We start from the raw sequence: 18,507 nt of genomic DNA, 5'->3' as shown, positions 1-18,507 counted from the left end.
AAATTTTTCAACAGAATTAAAAAATTTCAAATCGTTCTGGAAAAATTATTCTCGTTTGCGGGGGTCAATTACAATCATTTTTGGTGAACAGACATACCCCCGAAATCCTGCGCATTTTCGAGAAAAAAATTCGAGTAGGTGGTCAAATTGCCGTTCGACAGCCACAACTTGAAACGTTAATAACTTTTTAACGAAGCCTCCATCAACAAATTGATATTCTTGATTTTCGTTTTATTTTGGTCTCCAGAATCAACCATTAAAATTTTTCCCAGGGTTGACCGAACACCCCTGAATAATTTGCATTTGGACTCTAAGCAAGTGGTATAAATAAAAAATGGTAAAACCTGGTAAAGTATCCACTCATGAACAACGGAAACGGTATGTTTTGAGTTATTGTCTTGCTGTAAATAGTAATCGTCTTCCAGATTCAGTTTCGTTGCACTTATTTGCAGTTTTCTTATCGAATATTTTTATATTTAATCTTGTTCATGATATCATCGATGAAGATAAGATTATCCACTCTGGATTGCTGTCAAGTAGCCCTAAACCATCGCAAAGCCTCTATCGTGCGTTACAATCTTCTCTAAGTTTTTTTTAATTCCAGTCTCTTTTATTACTTTTATTTTAGTAATTCTTCGTAAATGCTACTTATCGACATTTTTAGTCAACAGAAATACCCCCGAAATCCTACTCAGTTTCGAGAAAAAAATTCAGGAAGATCGACAAATTTTTTGACAAAATTAAAAAATTCCAAATCGTTCTGGAAAAATTATTCTCGTTTGCGGGGGTCAATTACAATCATTTTTGGTGAACAGACATACCCCCGAAATCCTGCGCATTTTCGAGAAAAAAATTCGAGTAGGTGGTCAAATTGCCGTTCGACAGCCACAACTTGAAACGTTAATAACTTTTTAACGAAGCCTCCATCAACAAATTGATATTCTTGATTTTCGTTTTATTTTGGTCTCCAAAATCAACCATTAAAATTTTTCCCAGGGTTGACCGAACACCCCTGAATAATTTGCATTTGGACTCTAAGCAAGTGGTATAAATAAAAAATGGTAAAACCTGGTAAAGTATCCACTCATGAACAACGGAAACGGTATGTTTTGAGTTATTGTCTTGCTGTAAATAGTAATCGTCTTCCAGATTCAGTTTCGTTGCACTTATTTGCAGTTTTCTTATCGAATATTTTTATATTTAATCTTGTTCATGATATCATCGATGAAGATAAGATTATCCACTCTGGATTGCTGTCAAGTAGCCCTAAACCATCGCAAAGCCTCTATCGTGCGTTACAATCTTCTCTAAGTTTTTTTTAATTCCAGTCTCTTTTATTACTTTTATTTTAGTAATTCTTCGTAAATGCTACTTATCGACATTTTTAGTCAACAGAAATACCCCCAAAATCCTACTCAGTTTCGAGAAAAAAATTCATTACCGAAAATATAATTTCAGACCGGAAATGCTTCCCCAAATTTTCATGCGAATCTTTAAAAAGTCATAACTCTTGAAAGAATTGAAGGATTTCAACGTTTCAAAAGGCTAACGACGCGTATTTTGGTGGAGAATATGCAGAAATTCTAACAATATTGAAAAAGTTGTTCCTTGACCCCGTAAAAAGTGAGAGAAACCTCATAAAAATGGTCCACTTTTCAAGGAGCCATAACTCCCACAAAAGTGAATATATTTCAATGAAACTTTTTCCTGAAGTAGAGATCATGGATACCTACGAAAAAGTATTAGACAACTTTTCTATATGGCGTCAAACAAAATTACTAAAAATCAAAAACGAATTTTTAAGAAAAATCGAGGGGGTGCCTAAATTTTTGAGCAAAAAAAAATTTCAAATCGCTCTAAAAAAAATATTTCTAGGTTCTGGGGTCAAATACAACTATTTTTGGTGAATAGACATACCCCCGAAATCCTACCCATTTTCTAGAAAAAAATTCAATAAGGGCGTAACTTTAAACGTTAATAACTTTTAAACGAAGCCTCCATCAACAAATTGGTATTCTTGATTTTCGTCTTATTTTAGCCTCTAGAATCTCCCATTAAAACTGCTTCAATGCGTAATCGGGATTTTTCAGAATTTTTTGCGGTTTTTTATTTTTTACTACTTGGTTCTTCGATCTAAAAATCTGGAAAATTTCCAAAACATGTGCCCCGGTACCCGAAATGTCTCTGAATTTTTTTACATTTTTTGATTCAATAAAACAAGAAAAATTGCGCAAAAAAAAATGATTTTCTTTATCACCCCGTTACTCACCCCCACCGTCGAGATTTCGCGTTAAAAATTGGCACAAAGGGTTTTCTTTTGATAAGCTATCGAACGACCCATTGCACGTGCAATTTGATTTGTGGTCACATTTGACCCCCTTAGTCGACCCTATCGTACCCTTTGGTACGAGTAATCTTTGGATTACGTGTTCATTAATAATAAAAAATTTATTGGAAAATCTTAGACGCAGAAATCTGAATGTTGTCGTAGAATTTTTGTTTAATAAATTATATTTGCGTAACATCGTAACTAGTAAACGATAATAATAAGGGAGCCTCATGAATGAACGGTGAGAAAGTAAACGAAGGAAAATTACGTACTTCGTCTAAACGTAGTAATTCCTCAGCAGACATGCTACTTCGGTCACGTTTCTTGACATCTTTTCGTTCCTTCTTTTCGCGCTTCCTCTTCTCCTTGTCGTCCTTTTCCGTGGCCTTCTTTATAAAGTTAAACATTTTTTCATTCGCGGTGGAAATGTCGAGTCGAAGGCGAGAAAGAGATAACAGAAGATCTCCCCTCTTGGTTGCTCGCACCTACACACTTTACGCGCAGCCGCGTACTTCAGTCGACCCCACACGCATAACGCGACACTGTCCATCGAACCGATTATGTAGATAACATTGAAAGGGCACGGAGTATCTACATGTCACTTTTCACTGCACCTTTTTGTTGGTGCTGTTGTCGAGTAATCAAAGTTCTGCTTGTAAACAAATGTAATATCTCGGGTACGATTCATGCGCATCGGTAACGACGTGGATGGGTTGATACTTTACACCCGAATCGAGCAAATTGTTAAAAAAAATATGAATATATTTACGCGGACGAAGACGCAACGTAATCCTCGATGTACAACGAAACTGACAGCCAGCGCAGCATTAAATGCACGTCACGATACAGTCACCCTATCACATCCACCAGAACGGAGTAAGCGTGCTTAGGACGCGTGCAATTTGTATACGAGGGGACACTCTATTTTAGAACGACAATGCCATCGTTCGTTTGCCAAACAGTCACACGCGAGTACTCGATGGCATGTAACAGCCTAGCCCATTGAATCGTTTTCCTTATCAAAAAGACACAATCAATAATAGATGAAAGTTCAACGTCGTACTCGCGTGACACCGATACCTGTCATGGCAGACTCGTTGCAAGTTTCAAGTAAGACCAGTGGCGACTGCTGGTGTCGTAAACCGAATCACAGCATGCGAGAACCCCACCACGGACGAGGTACAGGATAGACTGTGCATCTTATAGAAGTTGGTGTCGCGCGAACTGAAATACCGACCTGGTAAAAAAGCCAGTGGTATTCGAGCGACCTCTTCGCTCGAAGAACGGTGATCATGGGAACTACAGCCAATCGAACTTCTGAAATCGGTAATGTTAACAAACGTAGAATCACAGACGTGGTAAGTATGCGAGTAGACCTTTCACCCAATGTATTTTTTCGGTTCATTGTTATGGGGCTTTAGAGCCCCATTACCATTTTCGTGTTAATCGCAACATTAGAAACAGGTTACACAAGTGAACGCAAGAGGAAGTGAGACGGAACATTCCTGGTCACACATTATATTTTCGGTGAGAGAATTTTTTTTCTCGAAAATGCGCAGGATTTCGGGATTATGACTATTCACCAAAAATGATTATAAATAACCCCTGCAACTGAAAATAATTTTTTTTAGAACGATCTGAAATTTTTCAGTTTTGTCGAGAAATTTGTCCACTTACTGAATTTTTTTCTCCAAAATGGTTAGGATTTCGAGGGTATGTCTGTTCACAAAAAATTATTGTAATTGACCCCCGCGAACAATAATAATTTTTTCAGGACGATTTGAAATTTTTTTTTTCGCCGAAAAATTTAGTCACCTATTCCCTTCTTAAAAATTCGTTTTTGATTTTTAGTAATTTTATTTGACGCCATATAGAAAAGTTGTCTAATACTTTTTTGTAGGTACTGATGAACTTTACTTCGGGAAAAAGTTTCATTGAAATATATTCACTATTGTACGAGTTATGGCTGTTTGAAAATTGGACCATTTTTATGGGGTTTTTTCTAACTTTACGGGGTCAAGGAACAACTTTTCCAATACTATTAGAATTCCTACATATTCTTCACCAAAATACGCGTTGTTTGCCGTTTGAAACATTAAAATACGAAAGAAATTATCGAGTGACATTTTTGATCTGAAATTATATTTTCGGTAAGGAATTTTTTTCTCGAAAATGCGTAGGATTTCAGGGGTATGCGTAATACTAAAAAATGATTGCAATCGACTCCTGCAACCAAAAATAATTTTTTTAGTATGATTTGAAATTTTTCGATTTTGTCTTAAAATTTCAGTACCTACTCGAATTTTTTTCTCGAATGTGTGCAGGATTTTAGGGGTATGTCTATTGACCAAATATGCTTGTAATTGACTGCTGAAAGTAAATATAATTTTTTTAGTATGATTTGAAATTTATTAATTTCGTCTTGTAATTTCAGTAGCGACTCGAATTTTTTTCTCGAAACTTAGTGGAAATACAGGGGTATGTCTATTCACCAAAAATTATTGTAATTGACCCCCGCAATCGATAATAATTTTTTCAGGACGATTTGAAATTTTTTTTTTCGCCGAAAAATTTAGTCACCTATTCCCTTCTTAAAAATTAGTTTTTGATTTTTAGTAATTTTGTTTGACGCCGTATAAAAAAGTTGTCTAATACTTTTTTGTAGGTACTGATGAACTTTACTTCGGGAAAAAGTTTCATTGAAATATATTCACTATTGTACGAGTTATGGCTGTTTGAAAATTGGACCATTTTTATGGGGTTTTTTCTAACTTTACGGGGTCAAGGAACAACTTTTCCAATACTATTAGAATTCCTACATATTCTTCACCAAAATACGCGTTGTTTGCCGTTTGAAACATTAAAATACGAAAGAAATTATCGAGTGACATTTTTGTTCTGAAATTATATTTTCGGTAAGGAATTTTTTTCTCGAGAATGGTTAGGAATTCGGGGGTATGTCTATTGACCAAAAATGATTGTTCCTGACCCCCGCCATCGAAAATAATTTTTTCTGTGTGATTTGAAACTTTTCAATTTCGCCAAAAAATTTGGGCACTTACTCCCTCTCGATTTTTCTTAAAAATTAGTTTTTGATTTTTAGTAATTTTGTTTGACGCCGTATAAAAAAGTTGTCTAATACTTTTTTGTAGGTACTGATGAACTTTACTTCGGGAAAAAGTTTCATTGAAATATATTCACTATTGTACGAGTTATGGCTGTTTGAAAATTGGACCATTTTTATGGGGTTTTTTCTAACTTTACGGGGTCAAGGAACAACTTTTCCAATACTATTAGAATTCCTACATATTCTTCACCAAAATACGCGTTGTTTGCCGTTTGAAACATTAAAATACGAAAGAAATTATCGAGTGACATTTTTGTTCTGAAATTATATTTTCGGTAAGGAATTTTTTTCTCGAGAATGGTTAGGAATTCGGGGGTATGTCTATTGACCAAAAATGATTGTTCCTGACCTCTGCCATCGAAAATAATTTTTTCTGTGTGATTTGAAACTTTTCAATTTCGCCAAAAAATTTGGGCACGTACTCCCTCTCGATTTTTCTTAAAAATTAGTTTTTGATTTTTAGTAATTTTATTTGACGCCATATAGAAAAGTTGTCTAATACTTTTTTGTAGGTACTGATGAACTTTACTTTGGAAAAAAGTTTCATTTAAATATATTCACTATTGCAGGAGTTATGGTCGTTTGAAAATTGCGTTTTTTAATAACGTGTTGGTAACGTTGCGAGTGACACGAAAATGACAATGGGATTCCAGAGTCTCCAATCCCAAAGAAATGGACCGAAAAAATATAGTGGATGCAACCATCTACTCGTATACCTCGTCCATGCTCGTATCCTTCTCAGTCGGCAAAGTTATTGAGAACGAGCGCAATGAAACCTACTTTTCAATCCAATAGATGGCAGCACACAACAATTTATCATGTTCAGAAAGAATTCAAGGGATTCTGCAAAGAATTACCTCGCTATCGTATTGCTTTATCGCATACACGTAACTACAAATTATCATCCTTTCTAAATGTTGAAACAATGTTGTCTAGAGGCCTCTTGTTCGTTCATACTTTTGTCAGAGCCATAAATGTCGAAATACATTTACATTGTAGGCAGACTGTCTCGTTATATAAATCGACGCAACGTCTGTGCACAATAAACAGACAGTGCCCCACCGTCGGTGAAGTTGTCGAAGAATGGAGCAACCGATTCAAGATCGAAGGTATTCCAGAACCTGTAGAATCGATCGAACACATCGTAGCACACATCATAAACACTAATAAGGTATCATAATCGACGAATAACGAAAACATTCGCACCGTTCAATCGCTGATTAAAATTAACGAATAAAAGGACAAGAGACCCAATTACTGTCACTCGTACAACCAACTCTAGTTATGTTAAAGGGTTTTTTTTCTTATATATAATAATATACTATACCTTTGATAATAATGATTCAATACCTTTAATTTAAGAAAAATGTTTTGGAAACTATTACCGTTATCCCTAAAACGTGTTTTACCGAATCACATTACTGTCAGACCGGAGATTACTGTTCTTTTAACCAAAAATCAAATTTGTGTATTACCAAATCAAATTTATTAGAGTGCAAAAATACTTTTGTGTTCCACGTTTGTATGAATGATTACTTAGGAACGATTACTAATGAAAACGTAGGTATGCATATAATTCTAGAAACATTGTACATGTAACATAGAAACATAATATTAGGTTAGGTGCGCACCGACTATCGCCCTGCCACGAGAAGAAGGCACAGCACTGGCGCAGCGTGTTTACATCCCCACTCTTGCTGCAGTCCGCTGATTGGCTGTCACCGATCTTCGTCACCGTTTTCGACCAATGAGTGAGTCAGCGGACTGCAACAGGAGTGGGGAAGTAAACACGCCTGTGACGCTGTGCCTTCTTCTCGTGGAAGCAGTGATTGGACATTCGTGGGAACTTTGGTCATGCGCACTGGAACAAAATTTAAGGAAGTTACAGGGAAAGGACAAAAACAAAAAATTTCCTCTTAATCTACATGAGTATAGCTAGAGAAATACGTAGGGGATCTTCGATAAATTAATTTTTGTGTGATTGGCGAGCATTTGAAGTAGAAAGTTCAATTTTGTACAAAACATGGGCACCTCTTTTTGCGCTAAAGATACATCTTTGGCAGAAAGTTAACGCATGCGCAAAACGGAATCCCACGAGGGAGAATTCTAGCGCGCATGTCCAAAATTCCCACGAATGTCAATCACCACGTGGAAGAATGGTACAACACGAGTGACAGACATAACCGTACTGTTTTGTATCCATCAGTAAATGCTATTATGACAAGTTAAGTAAAACAGTTTATGATGACATTAGGTAGGTAGAGATGGCAGTAAATGGGTCATAAATCGTAAGTACTAATATTTTAATTGCTTACTTGTTTTTTTACTTATTTCTTTCTTAGAGCATTTGTCTTTAAAAAACTTGTTTTCAGATAACAGATGTTATAACAGCCCGAAATCTGAGACTCACGTTAGATCAATGTTCCAAGTTGGAATCATTGTGCGAATGCAGGTTATCTAGGTAAAAATATTTGCCGATATTGGGTTTCGTATACATTTGATAGTTATAAAGAAGGAACATTCCTAGCAAACGGCCCGTTCACCGATCGGGGTGAGTTATACGTCATTCGATTCGTCTAATTCAATACATTATTAATATGCATTTCATTATAAATTCGTTATTTTTTTATAAACTTGTCGTAAAGTTACAGTAAAAAAGTAAGGTTAGGTACATTTTTTGACAGGTTCACAGATAGAAACAAGTGACTATCGTTGCTATGTTCATGTTACAAATATAAATGATTGATCTAATTTGATAATGCTACATTGCCAAATGGGAATTTGTAGAATGCGTATGCATAAAAATCATTTTGTTACGGATAGACTTTGCATGAGTCGGTCAGGTAGACAGTATGTGCCGCAACAATCCCCCCCCCCATATAACCCAGACCAACTCAGACAGTACTTGTAGGTAGACAGTGTATGCAGCAAGAGCAAAAAATGTTGCCCCCCCCCCAAACAGTGTTTACGGGTAGAGAATATAATAAATTACTATTGTATGCAGTGCGTTGGATTAACTTTTTCTTATTATTAAATTTCATTATCATCATTGTAGCATGTATTCATATATATCATTTTCCTAAAAAATGTAACTTACAAATTTAAGTTATTCACACCACTTATAATCACTTTTGTAAACTGTTAAATTCATGTTTAGCTATATAACTCTCACAAGAGTTTCACAAAGCTAAATAATAATAATAAAAAAAAAAAAACAGTAAAAAATGTTGCCACCCTCCTCTAAAGGCGTGATTCCACTGAGGCAACATGTCGCATGCGATTACGACGCATGCACCATGAAATCGACGTTATGTAGACACTTGACATGTGTATTTGCTACACATTCATTTGTTTCCTTTCCGAAATAAAGAAATACAGGATTATTTGATATTGTTCTGTCGAATCGACAAGATTGAATATGTCGAGTAATGTCGTCAGTTAATGACAAGTAGCATGCTACAGGTCGCATAGCATTGCCTCAGTGGAATCATACCTTAACAGTGTTCATGGGTAGACAATATAATAAATGCAGTGCGTTGGATTAACTTTTTTTTATTATTCAATTTCATTATCATCTAGGTCTGGTATATTTTGGTTTTCTGTAGAATCAAATGAAATTTCTGCAATTTCTTTTAATAGCTGGTTAAATAAATCATCCTTTCCTTGCTTGGAAAATTTGTAAAATACGTAGTGGCTTAAATACCCAATGAAATTATCTTTTTTGCTAAAAATAGAAAATTTTATGGTATTATATGTTACAGAAAATATTAAAAAACGTGCAAAATTACAAATACTAACCGACAATATTCAGGCAAAAAGTGTTTACTATGCCTCCGCGTAGTTTCTATCGTATTTGTATGAGCGCCTGTTTCTGGGTCTTTGAAATGTAAGCTGTGATTTACGGTAAGATGTTTGTACCCCTCTTTCTCTAAGATGTTATAGGCTTTCCAACAATCTGAAATAATTGTTGTGCCAGGCAACACCCATTGTTTAATTATTGAAAGCAGGGACTCTGTGTCCCTACTTTCAACAGGCACCAGGAATATTTTTCCACTTCCTCTTTCTATTCCTCCAAAAAGCCATTGTCCCTCTACGCGATGACCTCTGTGATATTTTCTTCGTCCGAACTTAGATTCGTCTATTTCTACTATTTTGCCTGGTCCGCCAAGTACTTCGCATGAATGTTGTAGCCAATCAGTCATAACTTGTTTTACAAAATAATTCCATTGAGAAACAGTATTTTTATTCAATTGTAATTCTCGTACGATCTGATATTGATCAAAATTATGGACTAACATGTAAGTTAATTTTAATACCATTTCATAAGAAAGCTTTGTTTTTGAAAACCACGTTCCACGTTTTACACATATTTTTACATCACAAGTTCGCTTTCGTTTGCAAGCACTAAGAGATGCTGCAATTGTTCTTCTACAGCGCCAATTTTCATTTATCAATTTCATTGCATTTCCACATCATGGGCAATTAAGATTTTTGGCAATCAACTTTTTATCTTGCAAAAATTTTAATAAAGCTTCTTTATTTTTACAAAATTCGTGCAATTTAAATAAGGTCCACACTTCTGGAACTACTAATTCGGTCATTTTTATAGCACGGTCGAACAAAATTCACAAAGTACAAGAAACGGAAGAAAATCAGAAATGACAGTTGAAACAAATGATTACTGAAACAATTTCTGCTTTTCTTCTGTTTCTTGTACTATCTGCAATGTGGAAATGTTATGAAAATTGGCAATGCAGGATAACTATTCCAGGATCTGTCGATCAAACTAAACGTAAAAGACATTGTAATATAAAGATATTTGCAGAGCAAAGAATGTGGTTTTTGAAAACAAACTCAGTTACAGATGTTTTAAAATTAACATTTATGCTAACATATAATTATGAGCAATGTCATATTATTATATAACTAAAATTAAATAAAAATACTGCTCAGCGATTGGAAGAGTAGAGTAGATTGTCGAGATCGATGAATCAACATTTTGTCATAGAAAATATCACAGAGGTCGCTTGAAAATTAATCACAGCGTCAGTTTTGAAGATCCCATTACCGATGCTTACACGAATTAAATTGAAACCACTTGGAGGCATGCTACACATTTTTTAATCTTTTTTATAACATATAATACTATCAATATTTTATATTTTTAAGAAGAGTAACTTCATCGAATGCCTGAGCCATTATGTATTTAGTAAATGTACCTAATAGAAAAATGGTGATTTATTCAATGAAATATTAGCAGAAATAGTAGAAATTTCATTCAATAAATGTTCAACAAATTAGCATTTGACTACCTAGCATTTTGAACAGAGTAACGACAGTCACTTGTTTCCACCTGTGGATTTGTCAAAATATACTTAACCTTACTTTTTTACTGTAACTTTACGACAAGTTTATAAAAAAATAACGAATTTATAATGAAATGCATATTAATAATGTATTGAATTAGACGAATCGAATGACGTATAACTCACCCCGATCGGTGAACGGGCCGTTTGCTAGGAATATACCATAAAGAATAGATTTTTACAGGATGCCAGTACAGTACATAATAGGAGAATGGGATTTTCGAGATATTACTTTAAAACTAGTCCCACCTGTTTTCATTCCGCGGCCAGAAACTGAGATATTAGTTGATATTGTGTTAAAAAGACTAAGCTTCTCGCAAGAAAAAGAACAGAAGATTTTAGAACTCGGATGCGGTTCTGGAGCAATATCTCTTGCAATTGCTCACAGTAACAAAACGGTGATTATCGTTAGATTTCACGACTTACGAATGTTACATATTTTTAGATTAAAATTGATTTCTAAGCGATAAAAGACGTACATTTAACAATGATTCTTTTTAGGTAAATTGCATAGCGATCGATGCAAACCGTCAGGCATGCGAATTAACTAAAAGCAATCGAGATAGATTAGGTTTAGAAAATCAAGTTGTAATTGTACATGCGACTCTCAAAGACGATGGAACAATCGAACTGTCGAACGTACTAAGTGGACCAGAAAATCTTGATTTAAATTCAAACTCATTCGATTTTATAGTTAGCAATCCTCCGTATGTACCTACTAAGCAGATACTTAAATTATCTCCAGAAATTAAAATGTAATTGAATTACTTTTTATATTTAATCATACAGGATGTTCAAAAAGAACCATTCAATATTTATATGGTATATAGGATACACTGTACCGAGTAAAAGAGCTTTAGTAAACATAGGTCGTAAGGTCAACCATTTTTGAGATATAAACATTTTTGTTTGCTAGTATCATGATTGACTTAGTTGCTTATTTCAACTTCTTGGTGAATATATTACCTCCGTACTTGGATGATATGCCTTTGGCAGAAAGATTATCGATGTGGTACATGCATGATGGGGCACCACCTCATTTTGTGCGTAATGTGAGAGACCGTTTAAACATGGTGTTCGGTTAAAGGTGGATTGGACATGGTGGACCAGTTGCATGGCCTCCTCGATCCACCCTTTGGACTTCTTCTTATGGGGATATTTAAAAAGTGTATTCCTCTCCGATGAATGACTTGGAAGAATTACGTAACCGAATCCACCATTCTTGTCAAACAATTCAACAGAAATGTGGAATTTTCGAGAGAGTAGAAATGGAAGATGGACACATGGAAAATCTTCTGCAAACATCGAAAATTCAGTAGTAAGTCAATTATGATAATAACAAACAAAAAAGGTTAAAAACTCAGAAACGGTTGACCTTTCGACCTATGTTTAATAAAGCTTTTTTACTCAGTACAATGTATCCTATATACCCTATTAATATTGAATGGTTCTTTTTGAACACCCTGTATGGTATTATACGCGAGCGAAATATACTTAACACGTTCCGTGCCAGATCGTTTTTTGAAGACTTTCCGTAGTCTAGTAATTATTTTCTATGGTTCAAAAGTTACACAAAAATGACACGGAATTTTTCAGTTTCGATCACTGTGGGCACCCAGGTTCAGTAAAGCAGTAATTGTCGCATCAATGGCACACTAATAAGTGACTGATTGAATTGTGATATACAGTTGCAACGAATTCCAGTAAAAAAGAATGACTACCACGCTGCGTGGGGCATATATGCCCCACGATCAAATAAGCAACAGTAATAGTATTAAGATAACCATAATTGACTGCATAATAAATTTAAAAAAAATTCTTCATTTTACAATGACAATACCCAATGGCTTGAAAGGAACGTGTTAAGTATTCTTTTGGTTTTACTGTAACAAACTTCAACGTTATGTTTCTACTGTTTAGTTATGAAGATTTAAGAGCGCTCGATGGAGGAGACGATGGATTAAAAATAATCAAACCTCTGTTAAAATATGCTTCTACGGTTTTAAAAACTGGTGGACATTTATTTTTAGAGGTTGACTCAACGCATCCTGAATATATAGAATTTTTTACGAAAAAATATTCTACCCTTAAGCTTAAATACGAGCATACGTGCAAAGACTTTTGTAACAATGATCGATTTGTCGAAATATTAAAAATGCCATAAGTCTGCTTCACGCAAAGGAAAAATAAAAATAAAGACAACACGAAGATATTAAAGTGTGAAAAATCATTTGTAGTTTTACAATTAATAAATAGTAAACCTTGATAATAGTAACGTAAGTTTATGAAATCCAGAATCCTCACAATTTATTCTAATCGTTATTATACAAGGTATCCAGTAGTTTTAGTAGAAAAGGAGAAAGAAATATACACTAATATTGCCTGAAATTACTAGACATGACAAATATCCGATTATGCCATAACAACATCTAATCATAGAATTATAAAACTGCGTTGGATATAAACATTCACTGTTGAATTGGATGACGAGGAACTACGGAATAGCCAATCCATTCCTTGGATACCTCTCCGTCAGTCTTCCATCTATAAATTAGAAAGTACTGTTTATTATGAAACATCTACGGTCAGACACGAAAGTTTTCATACACCCCCTAAAATGATCGTTTGATCACAAATGCTGTTGTTAAGAGTGGACGTAGTCAGAGGTCCCAGAGAGCAGAAGTCAGTAGTAATTGTTATACGTTGTCAGAAGTATCAGATGTGGTCAGCAACGGTCAGCAGAGGCCAGCGGAGGACTGTAGGAAAATTCAAAAGTACATGTAGTCGTACTTTTTACCTTACACTTGAGGTAAAAAGGGGTATAACTGGGTAAAACAGTTTTCTGACATTACCTGCTAACTCAAGTTAGTTTGGAATCGTATGCCGTTGACGTGTGGTCGGATTTCGGGTGTTCAAGAGCGAGAAGGCAAATGTGAGCCTTTCTCTCTCGTCTCCCACGAGGCGGTCCGAAATTACTTCGGGCAGCTTCGGGGAATCGAGAAAGAGGGCACGCGTCAGTTTGTCTTTGTCGACTCTCCGAGACTCCACGAGCTCACGCATGCGTGATGTGGCATGTGTGAGTAAGGTCGATGTTTTTCTGGCACCTCACGACGCCATGACAATGTAAAGAAAATATTATCGGGGAAGCCCAGATATTATGTTCCAAAAATTTACTAGATTCATTAGATTTACTACCTTCGTGTTTTAGTGTACGATTAATTTTGTGACATACAGATTTCATTTTTTTTTTTTTTGCCTCATTGTGTATGAAATATTTAAAAAAAGAAAAAAAAATAAATTTGTAGTTTAATTAATAATATTATACATAATAGTAAATGAGAAGATTGTAAGATAAGGAGGAGTGCTTGTAACCCTAAGGGGAAGGCAATAAAGTTATACTAGTACTACATAATAGTAAATGAATTTAATATTATACGAAATTGTTGCTCATTTTCTTTAAAATTACTATTTCAGGGGATGTACGAAGACTTTCGTGTCTGACTGTATAATGTCAGAGAACACGAATAAGTAAATTCTTTAAAAATATGGTATATAGAATATTTAAACTAATTTATTGCAGTTTAATAAATTCTTCCATGAATTTTTTATATTTTGATTATAAAAGTATCCTTCTATCGACGAAACGGGTTACAAAATGGTATTAATCTTAACACATTACCGACCGATAGCCTATTAATCGACTGTTTTACCGGCCAACACTTACCGACCGATACCGTATTAATCAACTTTTTTACCGACCAACGCTTACCGACCGATAGCCGATTAATCAACCGCTACCGGTCGGTAAAGTGTTAAACGAAGCGATTCGTTAATAAATGAAATGATTCTATTATTCAATAGAATACGTTTAACAGAAAAAAATGAATTTATTGCATTTCTTATAAATAGTTCATCTATGAATTATGATATGTACAATGAAAATGTAAAATACAATAAATGTTTTAGTGAATCGATTAACCAAATAAAAAAAATTTAATACAGTTGTTTGAACGAATAAAAAGACACTGCAATATCCTTAAATAATTATTCTCTTTCTTGCAATTCGTAACTGCTGTTATACATATAATGTTAATTTATGTACTCGTTATTTTTCTTATCAAAGTTTGTATAAAGTGTTACATTACAATGGGTGTGTTACATATACACGATGTAGATAAATATTTCTTATTCAAAATCGGGGAAATCCTACCCTGTATGAATTTGCTTCAAATTTTGCACATTGGTACATCTACAGGGTGATTTACACAAATGTATATTTCGGTTTTCGTTCGACTTAGACTGAATATCTACTTTTTTCAACATTATTAATAACAGTAATATTATTGAAAAATGGATACAATTTTGTTCGAAAAAATGTCTTTATCGAAATAAATGTTTAAACATCTTTCCACCACATTTATTATGATTATCAATACTGTCTGGTCATTACTCTGCGATGGATTGTAATTTGTTCTTTTAGATCTACTGAATTAATAGGGTGTGTGTGTACACCTTATTTTTTGTGCATCCTCATAAAAAAATGTAGGAGATTGCAAATGTGGTGGCCATGGTATTCAAGAACGTGTACTGAAATACGCCATATAAGAAATTATGTAATTATCCTTCCATTGTGAACTGGTACACCATTTTATTGGAAATATTCTAAATGTGATAGACTAGTAGAATTGGCTTCCGGGTTGGAGCCGCGTTCAGAAGACGAGAGAGTCCGACGTTTCGCCAGCATTGCAGCTAGCTTCATCAGGGAATCAAATAATCTCTGATACTGAAGAAAGTATCAGAGGGGGCCCTAACTTATACATGTGTCCATCGTTGCGGATCAGTGCACCATCCAATAGTTTTTAATTGGGCAGCTGGCCAATTAAAAAACTGGGAGGAGACTGTTCCAGATTGGATTGAGACATAGACCTTTATCCCGATTGATGTTGTTCGGGTATTTTCGGATTTTTACCGCTTCACGGTATTTCCTGGGGAAATAAGCTTTTTCCTTAGCCAGGACTTTGACATCTTGGAAAAGGATCTTGTGGCCAGTCTCAATCTGGTGTTCGGCTACAGCTGACTGTACGTAACCCAATCTGGAGCATCTTTCGTGTTCCTTTAGGCGAGTATTGACACTCCTCCCAGTTTCACCGATGTACACCTTACCGCATGAGCAGGGTATTCTGTATACACCTGGGCAGGTAAGGGGTGGCCACGGGTCTTTGGCAGAGGTCAAGATTTGACTCACCTTTTGAGCCAATAGTTTTTAATTGGGCAGCACTCCTTAACCTCCGTAAAAACAAAAACCTTCTTGTCATGCCGGCAGACAAAGGCAACGCCACAGTCGTCATGTACAGGAAGGATTACAATAGCAAAATCCAGGACCTCCTGCACACCTCAACGTACACCAAAATAAACAAGGACCCTACACCTGGAATTTCCAGAATAACTAACCAGTTTATCAAACAAGCTAACCTCTCGCTAGAAATTTCCAAATCCATTACCTCGACAGAACCACAACCACCTAAACTTTATGGACTACCAAAAATCCACAAAGACAATATTCCTTTACGTCCTATAGTCAGCGCCATCAATTCACCTACACACAATCTAGCCAAATACCTCTGTCGTGTTCTGCAACCGCTTACAGGCAATACTTCATCACGCATCAAAAATTCCACCGACTTCGTCAAGAAGATCAATAATATCAGAGTTCTTCCTCAAGACATCCTTGTCAGCTTCGACGTTGAGTCACTATTCACCAGCATCCAAAATTCCAGAAACTTTAGACATCATCCGTAATACCAACTTAATCCCTTCGAACTTAATCCCACTCATAGAGCACTGCCTCACCTCCACGTACTTCACTTACCAAGGTGAATTCTACAGACAGGAAACAGGCGCAGCAATGGGTTCACCCATCTCACCAGTGGTGGCGGACATTTTCATGGTACACCTAGAAAAAACCATTCTAGAGAATGCTCCAGCCAAACCCACGGCCTGGTTCCGATATGTGGATGACACTTTTGTAATATGGAGACATGGTAGAGAGGCACTAAACAGTTTCCATAACTTCATTAATTCGATACACCCATCTATCAAGTTCACAGTCGAAATAGAGAAGAACCAGCAAATCCCTTTCCTGGATGTCCTGGTAAACAGAAAACACGACGGCACTCTTGGACATAAAGCATACCGAAAACCTACTCACACAGACAGATATCTACAAGCTTCTTCACACCATCATCCATCCCAAAAGGTATCGGTCATTTCTTCCTTAATCACCAGAGCAGTCTCAATTTCAGAACCATCCTCCCTTCAACAAGAACTCACCAACGTAAAAACAGCTCTAATCAAGAACGGCTACACTACACCTCAGATCAACCGCACGATGCGCAAAATAATCAATACACCAGTTAACACAAATACACAATCCCCACCTTCACAAAACACCCTAACATCTATTGCGTTTTTACCCTATCTACAGGGAATAACAGACAGGATTTCGCGGGTTCTCAAAAAATATAATATTAAAACGATATTCCAACCGGCTCAAAAGGTGAGTCAAATCTTGACCTCTGCCAAAGACCCGTGTCCACCCCTTACCTGCCCAAGGTGTATACAGAATACCCTGCTCATGCGGTAACGTGTACATCGGTGAAACTGGGAGGAGTGTCAATACTCGCCTAAAGGAACACGAAAGATGCTCCAGATTGGGTTACGTACAGTCAGCTGTAGCCGAACACCAGATTGAGACTGGCCACAAGATCCTTTTCCAAGATGTCAAAGTCCTGGCTAAGGAAAAAGCTTATTTCCCCAGGGAATACCGTGAAGCGGTAGAAATCCGAAAAAACCCCGAACAACATCAATCGGGATAAAGGTCTATGTCTCAATCCAATCTGGAACAGCCTCCTCCCAGTTTTTTAATTGGCCAGCTGCCCAATTAAAAACTATTGGATGGTGCACTGATCCGCAACGATGGACACATGTATAAGTTAGGGCCCCCTCTGATACTTTCTTCAGTATCAGAGATTATTTGATTCCCTGATGAAGCTAGCTGCAATGCTGGCGAAACGTCGGACTCTCTCGTCTTCTGAACGCGGCTCCAACCCGGAAGCCAATTCTACTAGTAATCACTATGGCCGCGAAAGCCTAAAAAGTATAAATGTGATAGAGTTTATCATGAAAAAATGTTAGCAATATGTATTATAAAAAGTATAGATATTTTTCATCATTTAATGTTATCAAGAGAAACTTTACAGTAGGAATTGACAACACCAGTATACAGTTGCCTTAGAAAGTACGTCGACGCATTAAAAATATCAGTTTTTATTATGTCAAAATAAAATAAAATATACTAATTGACATTTTTTATATAATTAATGTGGAAGTGTATTGTGAAATATAGAAGCAAAAAAAGATACATTACCAATATTTTTTATACGTTGTACTATTTCTCTAACACCTACGCTAATATTATAATCGATAGCAATTTTGACACTTCCATATTTTTAATTTATACCAATTATCAACTTACTTTCCGTGTCATGATATTGAGAATTAAATTTTCTCTCATAAGTCACTCAAACTGACTGATTCCTTCGCTTATTTACAACAAAGTAACAGTATAAGATCGTTACACAAAAACAGTGACGTTGACCATTCAAGAATAGTGTTTATATTGTTTC

General features: G+C 35.7%; 3 protein-coding genes across 4 annotated transcripts in view; 2 read left to right on the top strand and 1 right to left on the bottom strand.

The window, feature by feature from the left end:
- The window catches only part of LOC122403670 (unconventional myosin-XVIIIa-like), a 103,886-nt gene extending 100,480 nt beyond the window's left edge, over positions 1-3,406 (bottom strand). For both annotated transcript variants that reach the window (XM_043407318.1, XM_043407319.1), the window contains exon 1: positions 2,602-3,406. In XM_043407318.1, coding sequence (XP_043263253.1) covers positions 2,602-2,736 — 135 coding nt within the window. In that variant the 5' untranslated portion in view covers positions 2,737-3,406. The remainder of the gene's footprint in view (positions 1-2,601) is intronic.
- Positions 3,407-6,343: 2,937 nt separating this feature from the next.
- LOC122403671 (MTRF1L release factor glutamine methyltransferase) lies at positions 6,344-13,285 on the top strand. The gene is made up of 5 exons (XM_043407325.1): positions 6,344-6,627; positions 7,829-7,917; positions 11,007-11,220; positions 11,324-11,577; positions 12,743-13,285. Exons 1-5 carry the CDS (start codon positions 6,382-6,384, stop codon positions 12,984-12,986), a joined length of 1,047 nt encoding a protein of 348 aa, XP_043263260.1. The 5' UTR covers positions 6,344-6,381; the 3' UTR covers positions 12,987-13,285.
- Positions 13,286-16,135: 2,850 nt separating this feature from the next.
- LOC122403673 lies at positions 16,136-17,697 on the top strand. The gene is made up of 3 exons (XM_043407326.1): positions 16,136-16,469; positions 16,660-17,378; positions 17,548-17,697. Exons 1-3 carry the CDS (start codon positions 16,136-16,138, stop codon positions 17,695-17,697), a joined length of 1,203 nt encoding a protein of 400 aa, XP_043263261.1.
- The last annotated feature ends 810 nt before the right edge of the window (positions 17,698-18,507 follow it).

This window comes from Colletes gigas, unplaced genomic scaffold (genome assembly GCF_013123115.1).
Source record: "Colletes gigas isolate AHSC1104 unplaced genomic scaffold, ASM1312311v1 Colletes_gigas_Sc00068, whole genome shotgun sequence".
Classification (NCBI taxonomy): Eukaryota; Metazoa; Arthropoda; class Insecta; order Hymenoptera; family Colletidae; genus Colletes; species Colletes gigas.
This window is presented reverse-complemented; position numbering and strand designations above follow the sequence as displayed.

Excerpts from the sequence above, each read along its gene's own strand:
- LOC122403671 (XM_043407325.1), top strand. The coding sequence starts at position 6,382 with ATGTTGTCTAGAGGCCTCTTGTTCGTTCATACTTTTGTCAGAGCCATA. Across the intron at positions 6,628-7,828 it reads ACATCATAAACACTAATAAG|ATAACAGATGTTATAACAGC; the intron begins GTATCATAATCG and ends ACTTGTTTTCAG. Across the intron at positions 11,578-12,742 it reads TTATCTCCAGAAATTAAAAT|TTATGAAGATTTAAGAGCGC; the intron begins GTAATTGAATTA and ends TCTACTGTTTAG.
- LOC122403673 (XM_043407326.1), top strand. The coding sequence starts at position 16,136 with ATGCCGGCAGACAAAGGCAACGCCACAGTCGTCATGTACAGGAAGGAT. Across the intron at positions 16,470-16,659 it reads TGTTCTGCAACCGCTTACAG|AGCACTGCCTCACCTCCACG; the intron begins GCAATACTTCAT and ends TCCCACTCATAG. Across the intron at positions 17,379-17,547 it reads TATTCCAACCGGCTCAAAAG|TCAGCTGTAGCCGAACACCA; the intron begins GTGAGTCAAATC and ends GGTTACGTACAG.